At 46.4% G+C, this 17026-nt stretch overlaps 1 protein-coding gene across 4 annotated transcripts in view; it reads left to right on the top strand.

Moving 5' to 3' along the window:
- The window catches only part of LOC138249674 (transient receptor potential cation channel subfamily M member 2-like), a 519042-nt gene that overhangs the window by 488863 nt on the left and 13153 nt on the right, over positions 1-17026 (top strand). For all 4 annotated transcript variants that reach the window (XR_011194834.1, XM_069203635.1, XM_069203637.1 and 1 more), the window contains one exon: positions 380-481. Coding sequence is in view for 3 of the 4 variants with exons in the window: in XM_069203635.1 (XP_069059736.1) it covers positions 380-481 (102 nt within the window). In the remaining variant the exon portion in view is untranslated. The remainder of the gene's footprint in view (positions 1-379; positions 482-17026) is intronic.

Below are 17026 nucleotides of genomic sequence, written 5' to 3'. Positions count from 1 at the left end.
CCACAGACTACAAGATGATAGAATCATAAAGAAGGTTGTGCTGTGGGTGTGAATGTGAGGGGTGAGTTAGCCGGGCTATAAGAGAGTAGTAAAAGTGAGGTGGCACTTTGCAGTAGATATAGAAAAGTGGTGTTCTATATTGGCCACGTATGGGGCATGTGTGGAATTCAGTATTGCTACTGCAGACAATTGACAGCCATTCACATGTTTCTTGTTGCAATGTGCCTGTCTCTAGGTCCATACTCTGCCCCCTGGGGCATTTTCATACTTTGTCTATCGAGCTGAGTTTTGTCCTGTCATCTTCAGTCTTTTCATAAGTGGCCAAGAGTGGGCCAATACTTGTCTCAGACCCATCCAACCACATTATCCTGTGTTTCAGGGCACATTGGGGCCAGGTGAGAAGTTACCATCAAAACTGAAAGAGATCCTGAAGGAGGAATTCTGCAAAACGTTTGAAGCTCTGCAAGAAAGAGGAACTGAGGTCTGCACTTACAATTCACATTTTATGCATGTTATGTGTGTTTCTACTAGCACACACTTGCAAATAAGTGTGTATATGCCTTACACACGTTAATCTAATGTGCACTACCATGCAGCACTGAAAATATACCTGTATTATACTTGTAAGCTTGTTTTTATTTAAACAGAATATTAACCCTTTAAGGAAATATATCAAAGTTATGGACAACTTTACAAGGTGCAAAGTAGTGTCCCACTGCAAAGTACTATCTTTAAAACACTTAAAGAGAAACAAAATGAATAATACAACCAAAACTAACAACCATTGTCAATGATCTGTAAGTTGACAAATACAAGGCAGACCTATGTACTGGCCTTGACTAAGGCTACCCCGACTGCCTGAGTATAGGGCGATCTGACAGCCCTGCTTGCACTCATTCTCGCCATGCGGTTTAAGGCCTGGCATGAGACATACACTGTGGGGGGTGTGAGAGTGCTCCTCACAGTTTGTGACTGCCACTGTGATTCAGGTTGGAGAGTTTTTGATAGAGAGACTGCTGGTAACTGAAGGGAGTAAGAGTTTTCCTAGCAGTGTGTGACTGCTACCCCCAAAGGGGTGTGAGACTGCTTCTGATAGTGTGTGACTGCAACTCCCAGAGGGGGCTGAGAGTGTTTCTGATAGTGTGTGGCTGCTACTCCCAGAGGGGTGTGGGAGTGCTTCTGATAGTGTGTGACTGCTACTCCCAGGGGTGTGTGAGGGTTTCTGATAGTGTGTTACTGCTGCTCCCAGGGGGGGGTGAGAGTGTTTCTGATAGTGTGTTACTGCTAATCCCAGAGGGGTGTGGGAGTGCTTCTGATAATGTGTGACTGTTACTCCGGGGGGGGGGGGTGAGAGTGTTTCTGAGAGTGTGTGACTGCTACTCTCAGAGAGGTGTGTAAGTGCTTCTGGTAGTGTGTTGAATGCCTCTTCCAGAGGGGTGTGAGAGTGCTTCTGATAGTGCGTTACTGCTACTCCCTGAGTGGTGTGAGAGTGTTTCTGATAGTGTGTTACTGCTACTCCCAGAGGGGTGTGGGAGTGCTTCTGATAGTGTGTGGCTGCTACTCCCAGAGGGGTGTGAGAGTGCTTCTGATAGTGTGTTACTGCTGCTCCCAGGTGGGGTGAGAGTGCTTCTGATAATGTGTGGCTGCTACTCACAGAGGGGTGTGAGAGTGCTTCTGATAGTGTGTGGCTGCTACTTCCAGGGGGGTGCAAGAGTGTTTCTGATAGTGTGTTACTGCTCTACCCAGGGGGGTGTGAAAGTGTTTCTGATAGTGTGTTACTGCTACTCCCAGAGGGGTCAGGGAGTGCTTCTGATAGTGTGTGACTGCTACTCCCAGGGGAGTGTGAGGGTGTTTCTGATAGTGTGTGACTGTTACTCTCAGAGGGGTGTGAGACTGCTTCTGAGAGTGTGTGACTGCTACTCTCTGTAGGAGGCTGGACTGGCTTGTAGTGAGTACCAAGGGGTACTTGCACCTTGCACCAGGCCCAGTTATCCCTTATTAGTGTATAGGGTGTCTAGCAGCTTAGGCTGATAGATAATGGTAGCTTAGCAGAGCAGCTTAGGCTGAACTAGGAGACGTGTGAAGCTACTACAGTACCACTTAGTGTCATATGCACAATATCATAAGAAAACACAATACACAGTTATACTAAAAATAAAGGTACTTTATTTTTATGACAATATGCCAAAGTATCTTAGAGTGTACCCTCAGTGAGAGGATAGGAAATATACACAAGATATATATACACAATAGCAAAAATATGCAGTATAGTCTTAGAAAACAGTGCAAACAATGTATAGTTACAATAGGATGCAATGGGGAAACATAGGGATAGGGGCAACACAAACCATATACTCCAGAAGTGGAATGCGAACCACGAATGGACCCCAAACCTATGTGACCTTGTAGAGGGTCGCTGGGACTATTAGAAAATAGTGAGAGTTAGCAAAATAACCCTCCCCAAGACCCTGAAAAGTGAGTGCAAAGTGCACCAAAGTTCCCCTAAGGACAAAATAGTCGTGTTAGAGGGAAAATGCAAGGAAAACACAAATCAGCAATGCAACAACGATGGATTCCTGACTGAGGGTACCTGTGGAACAAGGGGACCAAGTCCAAAAGTCACAAGCAGCTCGGAGGTGGGCAGATGCCCAAGAAATGCCAGCGGTTGGTGCAAAGAAGCTCTTACTAGGCTGAAGAACTGTGAATACTGCAGGAACGACAAGGGCTAGAGACTTCCCCTTTGGAGGATGGATCCCCCACGCCTTGGAGAGTCGTGCAGAAGTGTTCTCCCGCCGGATGGACGCCAACAAGCCTTGCTACACGCAAATCGTGCGTTTGGCGTTTTTGGACGCTGCTGGGGCCCAGGAGGGACCAGGAGGTCGCAAATTGGACCTGCAGAGAGAGGGGACGTCGAGCAAGACAAAGAGCCCTCACTGAAGCAGGTAGCACCCGGAGAAGTGCCAGAAACAGGCACTACGAGGATGCGTGAAACAGTGCTCGCCGAAGTTGCACAAAGGAGTCCCACGTCGCCGGAGACCAACTTAGAAAGTCGTGCAATGCAGGTTAGAGTGCCGTGGACCCAGGCTTGGCTGTGCACGAAGGATTTCCGCCGGAAGTGCACAGGGGCCGGAGTAGCTTGCAAAGTCGCGGTTCCCAGCAATGCAGCCCAGCGAGGTGAGGCAAGGACTTACCTCCACCAAACTTGGGCTGAAGAGTCACTGGACTGTGGGGGTCACTTGGACGGTGTCGCTGGATTCGAGGGACCTCGCTCGTCGTGCTGAGAGGAGACCCAAGGGACCGGTAATGCAGCTTTTTGGTGCCTGCGGTTGCAGGGGGAAGATTCCGTCGACCCACGGGAGATTTCTTCGGAGCTTCTGGTGCAGAGAGGAGGCAGACTACCCCCACAGCATGCACAAGCAGGAAAACAGTCGAGAAGGCGGCAGGATCAGCGTTACAGAGTTGCAGTAGTCGTCTTTGCTACTATGTTGCAGGTTTGCAGGCTTCCAGCGCGGTCAGCGGTCGATTCCTTATCAGAAGGTGAAGAGGGAGATGCAGAGGAACTCGGCTGAGCTCATGCATTCGTTATCTAAAGTTTCCCCAGAGACAGAGACCCTAAATAGCCAGAAAAGAGGGTTTGGCTACCTAGGAGAGAGGAAAGGCTACTAACACCGGAAGGAGCCTATCAGCAGGAGTCTCTGACGTCACCTGGTGGCACTGGCCACTCAGAGCAGTCCAGTGTGCCAGCAGCACCTCTGTTTCCAAGATGGCAGAGGTCTGGAGCACACTGGAGGAGCTCTGGACACCTCCCAGGGGAGGTGCAGGTCAGGGGAGTGGTCACTCCCCTTTCCTTTGTCCAGTTTCGCGCCAGAGCAGGGGCTAAGGGGTCCCTGAACCGGTGTAGACTGGCTTATGCAGAATTGGGCACCTCTGTGCCCAACAAAGCATTTCCAGAGGCTGGGGGAGGCTACTCCTCCCCTGCCTTCACACCATTTTCCAAAGGGAGAGGGTGTCACACCCTCTCTCAGAGGAAGTTCTTTGTTCTGCCATCCTGGGCCAGGCCTGGCTGGACCCCAGGAGGGCAGATGCCTGTCTGAGGGGTTGGCAGCAGCAGCAGCTGCAGTGAAACCCCAGGAAGGGCAGTTTGGCAGTACCAGGGTCTGTGCTACAGACCACTGGGATCATGGGATTGTGCCAACTATGCCAGGATGGCATAGAGGGGGCAATTCCATGATCATAGACATGTTACATGGCCATATTCGGAGTTACCATTGTGAAGCTACATATAGGTAGTGACCTATATGTAGTGCACGCGTGTAATGGTGTCCCCGCACTCACAAAGTTCAGGGAATTGGCTCTGAACAATGTGGGGGCACCTTGGCTAGTGCCAGGGTGCCCTCACACTAAGTAACTTTGCACCTAACCTTTACCAGGTAAAGGTTAGACATATAGGTGACTTATAAGTTACTTAAGTGCAGTGTAAAATGGCTGTGAAATAACGTGGACGTTATTTCACTCAGGCTGCAGTGGCAGGCCTGTGTAAGGATTGTCAGAGCTCCCTATGGGTGGCAAAAGAAATGCTGCAGCCCATAGGGATCTCCTGGAACCCCAATACCCTGGGTACCTTAGTACCATATACTAGGGAATTATAAGGGTGTTCCAGTAAGCCAATGTGAATTGGTAAAATTGGTCACTAGCCTGTTAGTGACAATTTAAAAGTAATGAGAGAGCATAACCACTGAGGTTCTGGTTAGCAGAGCCTCAGTGAGACAGTTAGGCATCACACAGGGAACATATACATGCACACCTATGAGCACTGGGGCCCTGTGTGACAGGGTCCCAGTGACACATACATATAGGCCACAAACCTATGAGCACTGGGGTCCTGACCAGCAGGATCCCAGTGACACATAACAACCATACTGAAAACATAGTGTTTTCACTATGAGCACTGAGGCCTGGCTATCAGGATCCCAGTGAGACAGTGAAAACAGTGACAAACACCCTGACATACACTCACAAACAGGCCAAAAGTGGGGGTAACAAGGCTAGAAAGAGGCTACCTTCTCACACAACCCCCCCCCAAACGAAGGACAATAAGGCTAACCTTGGCCAGTTGAGACTTTATTGTCTAAGTGGTGATAAGTAGAGAGTAGCTCTGCAATAGACTGGTTACTCCCTTTATCATCCACTATATGGTTACTTCCCTGTGGGGATGTAAACCACCCTGTTTGAAGTTTTTTAGCTAAGCAACAATGTGAAGATGTATTTTCAGAGTTTCTATCAGTAAGTTTTAGTTTAGAGCGGTGGGAATTGTCCACTGAACCTATTTGTAGTGATGGAAATGCCAGACAGGGATGCTGTCTCAATAAAGCCATAGCTGGGCAAAAACTTTGTCCATTTGGCTGGAAGAGAGAACAGGGATGCTGTTTCTCTTGAGTTGGAGCAGGGCAGGGATGCTGTCCTATGAGCTCCACACTAGGGCAGGGATGCTGTCCTAAGTGTTGTGAGGCAGTGCAGGGTTTCTGCACTAAAGTTTCTCTGGGAGGGTTGGAGGGATGCTCCATGTTAACTAAAATGGTGCTATTTTTGTCACCAATGTTAGTTATCCCACAGAGAGGTACTTCTACCTCAGGGAGTCCAGCTTTGCCAGCTGATGATTCCCTTGGAACAGGTGGCACCCCAGGAGAGGTTTCTCCCACCACAGGAATGGTATCCTGAATGGTAGGGTGGTTAGGGGATACTGTGATACCCTTTTTACCTGTTGATGGAGAGGGATCCTGAGTTTTCAGGCCTTCTCTCCTTTGCTTTTTCATTTCAGTAGAAATGAGAGGGAACAATTCCTCAGGGATGCCCAGCATGGCTGCATGGGCATAAAACTCTACATCAGCCCACCCTGAGGCCTCTAGGTCATTACCTAAGAGACAGTCTACAGGTAAGCTAGGTGATACCACCACCTGCTTAGGGCCAGTAACTCCACCCCAACTAAACTGAATTATAGCTAAGGGAAGAAACTTAGTGGAGTTATGGACATCAATAATCTTATACTGTTGTCCAATGATGTGTTGTTCAGGAGGCACTAGGTTTTCAGTCACCAAAGTGAAACTGGCACCTGTGTCCCTGTAGGCCAAGGCCTCAACACCATTTATTGAAACTGTCTGCCTGTACTTATCCATTGTAAGGGGACAAGCAGCCAGTGTGGCAAGGCCAATGCCACTAGGTGTGACAGAAACTGTCTTGGGACTGATTACATCAGTTTCCACTATGGACCCATAAGTGAACCCAACTACACCCTTTGCTTGACTGTTGCCAGCAGTCCCACCACTAGTACCACTACTGCTAGGGGCACTAGAGCTTGATGTATTAGTGGTGGTAGGCTCAGGGGGTTTACCTGGACAGGACTTATCCCCTGGCCTATGGCCTCTGTTTTTACACACAAAGCACCAAGGCTTTTTAATGTGTGCAGGTTGGGAAGAAGAGGAAGAATTTGTTTTATCCCCACTCTCTGAAGAGTGTTTAAGATTTGAAGTGGGATCTTTGGTTTTACCCTTATCCCCATGCTTATCTTGAGATTTTTCACCATCTTTCTTCTTATTGCCATCTTTGTCACCCCCTGTATGAACTTTTCTGTTCACCCTTGTTCTGACCCATTTGTCTGCCTTCTTTCCCAATTCTTGGGGAGAGGTCAGATCAGAGTCTACCAGGTACTGGTGCAACAAATCAGACACACAATTATTAAGTATATGCTCTCTCAGGATTGTGTTATACAGGCTTTCATAATCAGTAACTTTACTGCCATGTAACCACCCCTCCAAGGCCTTCACTGAATGGTCAATGAAATCAACCCAGTCTTGTGAAGACTCCTTTTTGGTCTCTCTGAACTTTATCCTGTACTGTTCAGTGGTTAAGCCATAACCATCCAGGAGTGCATTCTTAAGAACTGTAAAATTATTGGCATCATTTTCTTTCACAGTAAGGAGTCTATCCCTACCCTTTCCACTAAATGATAGCCATAGGATAGCAGCCCACTGCCTTTGAGGGACATCCTGTACAACACAGGCCCTCTCAAGTGCAGCAAACCACTTGTTAATGTCATCCCCCTCCTTATAAGGGGGAACTATCTTGTGCAGATTCCTGGAATCATGCTCTTTTGCAGGATGACTATGGGGAATACTGCTGCTGCCACCATGGGTATCTAAACCCAACTTCTGTCTTTCCTTCTCTAATTCTAGAGACTGTCTATCCAAATCCAGCTGTTGCTTCTTGAGCTTCAGTCTGGTTTGTTCCACTCTCAATCTATTGAGCTCCCTTTCTAACAATCTGTCATCAGGGTGGGTGGGAGGGACATTTCTAGATACAGAGGTATGATGGGAATGAACAGAAGGAGACCTGTCCCTTACCAAGGGCACCCTAACAGCTTGGCTACCAGCATAATGTGAGAGCACATCATCAGTATGATGTGATTCAACCTCTGTACCAACTATGCTAGACTGTCTAGTAATGGGCAGGCTGAGAAGTTTCTTTCCTGAACCTTTTCCTGGGGGAGTCCCTGGATCAGATTGAGAACCATTAGCTACTTTTTCTACAGATTGGGCACTTATGGCCTTATCCTGTACTCTAAGCATATTAATTAACAGTTCTAAGGAAGGATTCTTCCCTACACTCAAACCTCTCTCTATGCAGAGACTCCTTGCTCCTTTCCAGCTAAGGCGATCATATGCAAGTTTGGACAGTTCAACTTTTTGGCCTGTGCCAGACATTTTTAGAGAGAGTTAAAGTGATAGACAAAGAGAAAAAAGTTTTCAGAACTTTTTGGAAAGACAGAAAAAAACTTTTTAAACTTTTAAGATCTTTTTGAAAGTTTAGAAGTACTTTTCAGCACTTAGAAAAGAGTGAAAAGAGGAAATGCAAAACTTTTTGGCTATGTGTATATACACTGACCTTGTTTTGTATATTTTTCTCTTATGAAAAGTACAATGACAAGAGTGGTAAGTAGTCTCAAAGCACTTATCCCACCGCTGCACAACCAATGTAGGAGGCTGGACTGGCTTGTAGTGAGTACCAAGGGGTACTTGCACCTTGCACCAGGCCCAGTTATCCCTTATTAGTGTATAGGGTGTCTAGCAGCTTAGGCTGATAGATAATGGTAGCTTAGCAGAGCAGCTTAGGCTGAACTAGGAGACGTGTGAAGCTACTACAGTACCACTTAGTGTCATATGCACAATATCATAAGAAAACACAATACACAGTTATACTAAAAATAAAGGTACTTTATTTTTATGACAATATGCCAAAGTATCTTAGAGTGTACCCTCAGTGAGAGGATAGGAAATATACACAAGATATATATACACAATAGCAAAAATATGCAGTATAGTCTTAGAAAACAGTGCAAACAATGTATAGTTACAATAGGATGCAATGGGGAAACATAGGGATAGGGGCAACACAAACCATATACTCCAGAAGTGGAATGCGAACCACGAATGGACCCCAAACCTATGTGACCTTGTAGAGGGTCGCTGGGACTATTAGAAAATAGTGAGAGTTAGCAAAATAACCCTCCCCAAGACCCTGAAAAGTGAGTGCAAAGTGCACCAAAGTTCCCCTAAGGACAAAATAGTCGTGTTAGAGGGAAAATGCAAGGAAAACACAAATCAGCAATGCAACAACGATGGATTCCTGACTGAGGGTACCTGTGGAACAAGGGGACCAAGTCCAAAAGTCACAAGCAGCTCGGAGGTGGGCAGATGCCCAAGAAATGCCAGCGGTTGGTGCAAAGAAGCTCTTACTAGGCTGAAGAACTGTGAATACTGCAGGAACGACAAGGGCTAGAGACTTCCCCTTTGGAGGATGGATCCCCCACGCCTTGGAGAGTCGTGCAGAAGTGTTCTCCCGCCGGATGGACGCCAACAAGCCTTGCTACACGCAAATCGTGCGTTTGGCGTTTTTGGACGCTGCTGGGGCCCAGGAGGGACCAGGAGGTCGCAAATTGGACCTGCAGAGAGAGGGGACGTCGAGCAAGACAAAGAGCCCTCACTGAAGCAGGTAGCACCCGGAGAAGTGCCAGAAACAGGCACTACGAGGATGCGTGAAACGGTGCTCGCCGAAGTTGCACAAAGGAGTCCCACGTCGCCGGAGACCAACTTAGAAAGTCGTGCAATGCAGGTTAGAGTGCCGTGGACCCAGGCTTGGCTGTGCACGAAGGATTTCCGCCGGAAGTGCACAGGGGCCGGAGTAGCTTGCAAAGTCGCGGTTCCCAGCAATGCAGCCCAGCGAGGTGAGGCAAGGACTTACCTCCACCAAACTTGGGCTGAAGAGTCACTGGACTGTGGGGGTCACTTGGACGGTGTCGCTGGATTCGAGGGACCTCGCTCGTCGTACTGAGAGGAGACCCAAGGGACCGGTAATGCAGCTTTTTGGTGCCTGCGGTTGCAGGGGGAAGATTCCGTCGACCCACGGGAGATTTCTTCGGAGCTTCTGGTGCAGAGAGGAGGCAGACTACCCCCACAGCATGCACAAGCAGAAAAACAGTCGAGAAGGCGGCAGGATCAGCGTTACAGAGTTGCAGTAGTCGTCTTTGCTACTATGTTGCAGGTTTGCAGGCTTCCAGCGCAGTCAGCGGTCGATTCCTTATCAGAAGGTGAAGAGGGAGATGCAGAGGAACTCGGCTGAGCTCATGCATTCGTTATCTAAAGTTTCCCCAGAGACAGAGACCCTAAATAGCCAGAAAAGAGGGTTTGGCTACCTAGGAGAGAGGAAAGGCTACTAACACCGGAAGGAGCCTATCAGCAGGAGTCTCTGACGTCACCTGGTGGCACTGGCCACTCAGAGCAGTCCAGTGTGCCAGCAGCACCTCTGTTTCCAAGATGGCAGAGGTCTGGAGCACATTGGAGGAGCTCTGGACACCTCCCAGGGGAGGTGCAGGTCAGGGGAGTGGTCACTCCCCTTTCCTTTGTCCAGTTTCGCGCCAGAGCAGGGGCTAAGGGGTCCCTGAACCGGTGTAGACTGGCTTATGCAGAATTGGGCACCTCTGTGCCCAACAAAGCATTTCCAGAGGCTGGGGGAGGCTACTCCTCCCCTGCCTTCACACCATTTTCCAAAGGGAGAGGGTGTCACACCCTCTCTCAGAGGAAGTTCTTTGTTCTGCCATCCTGGGCCAGGCCTGGCTGGACCCCAGGAGGGCAGATGCCTGTCTGAGGGGTTGGCAGCAGCAGCAGCTGCAGTGAAACCCCAGGAAGGGCAGTTTGGCAGTACCAGGGTCTGTGCTACAGACCACTGGGATCATGGGATTGTGCCAACTATGCCAGGATGGCATAGAGGGGGCAATTCCATGATCATAGACATGTTACATGGCCATATTCGGAGTTACCATTGTGAAGCTACATATAGGTAGTGACCTATATGTAGTGCACGCGTGTAATGGTGTCCCCGCACTCACAAAGTTCAGGGAATTGGCTCTGAACAATGTGGGGGCACCTTGGCTAGTGCCAGGGTGCCCTCACACTAAGTAACTTTGCACCTAACCTTTACCAGGTAAAGGTTAGACATATAGGTGACTTATAAGTTACTTAAGTGCAGTGTAAAATGGCTGTGAAATAACGTGGACGTTATTTCACTCAGGCTGCAGTGGCAGGCCTGTGTAAGGATTGTCAGAGCTCCCTATGGGTGGCAAAAGAAATGCTGCAGCCCATAGGGATCTCCTGGAACCCCAATACCCTGGGTACCTTAGTACCATATACTAGGGAATTATAAGGGTGTTCCAGTAAGCCAATGTGAATTGGTAAAATTGGTCACTAGCCTGTTAGTGACAATTTAAAAGTAATGAGAGAGCATAACCACTGAGGTTCTGGTTAGCAGAGCCTCAGTGAGACAGTTAGGCATCACACAGGGAACATATACATGCACACCTATGAGCACTGGGGCCCTGTGTGACAGGGTCCCAGTGACACATACATATAGGCCACAAACCTATGAGCACTGGGGTCCTGACCAGCAGGATCCCAGTGACACATAACAACCATACTGAAAACATAGTGTTTTCACTATGAGCACTGAGGCCTGGCTATCAGGATCCCAGTGAGACAGTGAAAACAGTGACAAACACCCTGACATACACTCACAAACAGGCCAAAAGTGGGGGTAACAAGGCTAGAAAGAGGCTACCTTCTCACACTCTCAGAGGGGTGTGAAATTGCTTCTGGTAGTGTGTTGAATGCCTCTTCCAGAGGGGTGTGAGAGTGCTTATGTTAGTGTTTTACTGCTACTCCCAGGGGTATGTGAGAGTGCTTCTGATAGTGTGTGGCTGCTACTCCCAGGGGGTATGAGAGTGTTTCTGACAGTGTGTTACTGCTACTCCCAGGGGGGCGGGGGTGAGAGTGCTTCTGATAGTGTGTGGCTGCTACTCCCAGGGGGGGTATGAGAGTGTTTCTGATAGTGTGTTACTGCTACTCCCAGGGGGGTGAGAGTGTTTCTGATAGTGTGTGGCTGCTACTCCCAGAGGGGTGTGGGAGTGCTTCTGTTAGTGTGTTACTGCTACACCCAGGGGTGTGTGAGAGTGCTTCTGATAGTGTGTGGCTGCTACTCCCAGGGGGGTATGAGAGTGTTTCTGACAGGTTGTTACTGCTACTCCAGGGGGGCGGGGGTGAGAGTGCTTCTGATAGTGTGTGGCTGCTACTCCCAGGGGGGTATGAGAGTGTTTCTGATAGTGTGTTACTGCTACTCCCAGGGGGGTATAAGAGTGTTTCTGATAGTGTGTTACTGCTACTCCTGGGGGGGGGGGGGTGAGAGTATTTCTGATAGTGTGTGGCTGCTACTCCCAGAGGGGTGTGGGAGTGCTTCTGATAGTGTGTTACTGCTACTCCCAGGGGGGGTATGAGAGTGTTTCTGATAGTGTGTTACTGCTACTCCTGGGGGGGGGGGTGAGAGTATTTCTGATAGTGTGTGGCTGCTACTCCCAGAGGGGTGTGGGAGTGCTTATGATAGTGTGTTACTGCTACTCCCAGAGGGATGTGAGAGTGCTCCTGATAGTGGGTGGCTGCTAGTCTGTAAGGGATGTGAAAGTGTTGCCAGTATTTTGGATTTTTGTTTTTTTACTACCATGAGGCCTTACCCATTCCCATTGTTTTCAACTTTAAATGTGATTTATATAATACTTACCATCCCTTACACGGCCTTCGATTATCCTTTCTTTTGAAACAACACTGCAGCAATAGTTACTTCCTCCACTTGTGAGCCTACATGGTTTTCCCAATGAGGCTTCCTAAGCGTTGGGGGCAGGCATTGGTTGCCCAGGCTGTCCATTCATTTACACTTGAGAGCCTTTGCCTAGTGATTACTGTCTCATTATAAGCCTGGCGTAGCTTGGTCAGTAAGATCAGGGGGTGAGCTTAAGGTTTTCCAACAATCACGCTGACAAATTATTGTAAAAATGCATTCTAAGAGAAGCAGTGAACTAGGGGACATTAAGGGTGGGTGAAAAAGGATCGGTGTAAGGGCTACCTAAAACAAAATGGCCCAGATTTAAGAGGGCCTCGTGTTTCCTTGCGCCAGAATAGTGTTATTTTCTAAAACTCTAATATGGCCCAACAAGGCCGAAATTGCTGTAACATATTTACAAAGTATTGCGCCACTTTGTAACCACTTGCACCACATTACGCCTACGCCAGACATAATGTATGCAATGGGGTGGTAAAAAAAATGGCGCGAAGAAATCTAGAAGATTTCTTTGTGCCATTTTTTGTGCCATTTTTAACACCTGCAGAGAGCAGGTCACCATTTTTTATTTCAATGTGCTTTTGCAGGATTAGCGTCAAGATTTTTTAAGCTAATCCGTCAAAGCGCCAAACTGGTGTCAAAAATGTTGACACTAGTTCCCTAACTACCGCCATGGTGCGCTGTATCTTAAATATGGCGTACACATGGTGGCGTTAGAGGGGCGCGAAGGGGCACAAGAAAAGTGGCGCTGCATTGGATATAGTAAAGCACACAATGTTCACGGAGGAATCATTTGCATACAAATATTTCAGCAATATTAATTACTATTAATGTTGTAATTAACCATAGATCAAATTCCATAAATTAATAAATCTTCAAACAGCGTGTAATTCGTTTCTGGAAAAATGAATAATTTGTATATATTCACTAATAACATATTCATCAATATAGCAAAGCATCAAAGAGAACTTTTAGTGTTTTTATACAAATGTACTGATGAGCCCTCTAGTCCACAAACCCTTTACATCCAAGGGACAGAAGGAGAGCACCAACCTTCCAGACTCTCCAACCACAAAAGGTTTGAGTCCTATATGTAGTCTTTCAAAAAATCAAAAATCACTCCTAATTGACTACAGCAGCTCATGCAAAGAATTTCATCATGGAGAGTATAAGGTCGACGTTTCGGTCCCCCGCGGCTCAAACCGTCCATGAAACCATCCTCAGGACAATGTATCAAAGTGGATTAAATCACAATAATTGTTGCTTTCAACATCAACTTCCTAAAACAACACTGCTTAATCCTCTTCGTCCGGCACATCGAACGCTAGTCAGTTACTCCAGTATAAAGAAAGGATGATGTAATTTCACCACAGATAAGTAAACTCCGACCAGGCTCGAATCAATCATAAAGCCAAATTGGATGCAGTGCCGTTTTTCTTAGATCTGCCCTAATATATTGTAAAATAACAAACAGGGAAAGTGTTGTTGTTCTGAGGGGTAAGAGATACAGAGCCAGATGTAGCAAAAATCCAAATTGCGACTTGCAATTTGCGAGTCCCTGCGACTCGCAAATTGCAAGGCGCAATTTGGTATGCAGAAAGGTGTCTCAGACACTTCTGCAACTCGCAATGGGGTTGCAAATGGAGTTGCAAAGACCCACCTCATTAATATTAATGAGGTGGGTCGCAGTTTGCGACCCCATTGCGAGTATGGGCACTCACGGGGATGGTGGCCGTGACTGCTTTTTAATAAAGCAGTTTTTTTTTTCTAAGTGCAGCCCGTTTTCCTTAAAGGAAAATGAGCTGCACTTTGAAAAAAAACCCAAAACCTTTAGTTTTGGATTTTTTCAGGAAAGGTAGTGGTCCATTGGACCACTGCCTGCTCTGAAAAAATATTTATTGTTCCAGTCACAAAGGGGAAGGGGTCCCATGGGGACCCCTTCCCGTTTGCGACTGGGTTACCATCCACTTCAAGTGGATGGTAACTGCGATTCCATTTGCGACCAAATGGAATTGAATTGCATTGCGAGTCGCAAATAGGAAGGGAACACCCCTTCCTATTTGCGAGTCGGAAATGCATTTTGCGAGTCGGATCCGACTCGCAAAATGCATTTCTGAATACCGGTGAGGCTTTTGCGCCTCGCAAACTGCGTTTTTCGCCGTTTGCGACTCGCAAACGCTTTGGTACATCTGGCCCACTATTCCTATGCCAATTTGCTCAATATGAGGAAAAATTATAGCCTTTGAAGGAACGACAAATAAAATAATCCCTCTGAATAATTTCCAAACGCATTTAAATAACTACTATATAAAATTGAAATTCTATTCGTAATTTAAACAATATATAAATTATATATATATATATTTTTTAAATATCCCACCCTATTCCTATACAAACCCAACATCCACTACTAAAAATACCAAAATGTTAAAATTGTAATATACGTAAAAAATAAAAAATAAACTTGCATACATAACATAACTTTTAAACAATAAAACAAAATAAATAATTATTAAGAAATAAGAAATATGTTTACATTACAAAGTTAATGAAAAATAAAATAAAATTAATTATAATTTAATTTACTGTCCACCATATTTCTCTACAAACCCAACAGCACACTCCAACAATGTAAATTATTAATTTAACTCAAAGAAGAATGTTAATACATTTCAAACTTTATTTAAACAAACAAATAAAAAACACACTAACAATATTAACAACTTAAATTAATATTTTAAAACAATATTATTTACAAGTATAGGTAAGCATAGGATATTGAAAAAACAATATTATTTAGAGCAATATTAAATACCTAAACAAGATACTCCCCTTAACAATATTCTGTGACACAATGTTTTTGTCTTTACCAATATTCTTGACAAAATATTAAGGGATTATGGGGGTTATTCTAACTTTGGAGGAGGTGTTAATCCGTTCCAAAAGTGACGGAAAAGTGACGGATTTACCACCAGCCGTATTACGAGTCCATTATATCCTATGGAACTCGTAATACAGCTGGTGGTATATCCGTCACTTTTCCGTCACTTTTGGGACGGATTAACACTCCTCCAAAGTTAGAATAACCCCCTATGAGATTTGCAACTCAATATGTTGTCCACCTGTGTAGCACTGCAGCTTCTGCTTTAAAGACAGTCAATGTAACTGCCCTTCTTGACAGGTGTGGTTAGGCATTATGGGATACTCTTCCAAGGTTTACAGATGATCTGCTAAGTGAGCAAGTGATAAAGGGCCCGATTACGAGTTTGCGGCCCTATTCCGACTTTCCCGCTGGGCTGACGGGTGTAAACCAAGGTTTCCACCCACCAGCCCTGTGTGAAAGTGGAGGCAGCATTGTCGCCGGCTTGTGATAGAGGGAGCACCAGCACCCTCATAATGCTCACTGTCTGCACATTATGAGGGTGCTGGGCAGGAAGACGCCTGCACTGCCCATGCCGTGGGCATGGGCAGTGCACGGACCCCCTGTGGCTCCCTGCAGCTGTTCTTCGCCAGCCTTTTTATGGTTGGGAAACTGCCATGAAAAGGCGTGGCAGAGAAAAAGGTTGTAAATAGCAGGGCGGTACTGGGTTCAGCACCGCCGTGGCTGATTACAACCAGGACCACCGTCAGTCCGTCCTGATCACTGATCCCTATGGGTACGGCAGTAGGATTGCGGGTCTGCCTGCCAAATTCGTTATGTGGCGGTCGGACTGCCACAGCTGCGGCCATCTGACCACCACCACGAGGCTGGCGGTCTTCGGACCACCAGCCTCGTAATAAGGCCCTAAGATACTGTTGGCTCAGGAGAAGAGAAAAATTATTCAAGCCCAAATTCAGGCAGACGAATCACTGTATCTATAAACACCATAGGGGCAGATATCCTCAATGGGCTTACCAACAACATCAATAATTGCAGCAACACAGCCAGAGTTATTGTTATTATCAAGGACAAGGACATAGAAGCATAGGATTACTGTGAGAGTCGGCAATTCTTCAGGGTGAACTCTATCCAGCAGCAGACAATGACTCTCTTGCACTGTCCCTCCATCATGATTCACTCAAGTGGACTGTAATCTAGCTAAGCATTTAACTAAGCATTTAAAGTGTGGGAGAACATCACAAGCAGCTGTGTGAGACATCTACTTGCTTAGCTTCAGAGCACCTATTTCTATTTTTATTTTGGGATTTTATAAAGCGCATGGCTGCCGAAGGCTTCCCAGTGCTACTGCAGGACCAAACAGAAAAGAAATAACCATCAAATGGCCTATAGAGGCCTCCAACTTAATTTCCACCAGACCAGTGTCAGAGTACCATATAACTGAAGTTTTCAAGGAGGCCGTTTCTTCATTTGAAAACAATCTAAAGAGACAGTTCCTCCCCCTTACAGTGATAAAAGCATTTTCTCAAGATATAGGATATTTCTTGTATCCAAGGTGGGCCCCAAGAAGGAATTTAAACCGATTTTGGGTCTATGACTAGCCAACAAGTGAAGGAAAAGGAAAATATTTAGCACTTCATTAAATTCTTCCTCATCTAAAAGAAGAGGGACTGGATAACTGTAGTAGATCTACAGGATGCATACTTGCAGATTTCTCTAGCATAGAAACACATGAAATTCCTGCAGTTTGAAAAAGGAAAAACACATTACCAATATGCTATCTTCCACTTTAATCTGAAGTCTTCCACTCCTACCTTCTCCATATACAATTAGTAGCAGCAGCTCATTTTCATCATCAAAGAATCTTCATACAGCCATACTTGAATGAATGTCTCATCAAAGCAAAAGACACGGGGAAAGTGAGCAAAGTTCTTC

This window comes from Pleurodeles waltl, chromosome 8 (assembly GCF_031143425.1).
Source record: "Pleurodeles waltl isolate 20211129_DDA chromosome 8, aPleWal1.hap1.20221129, whole genome shotgun sequence".
Classification (NCBI taxonomy): domain Eukaryota; kingdom Metazoa; phylum Chordata; class Amphibia; order Caudata; family Salamandridae; genus Pleurodeles; species Pleurodeles waltl.
Note: the sequence above shows the minus strand (reverse complement) of the source record. Positions and strands in the feature narration are given on the sequence as shown.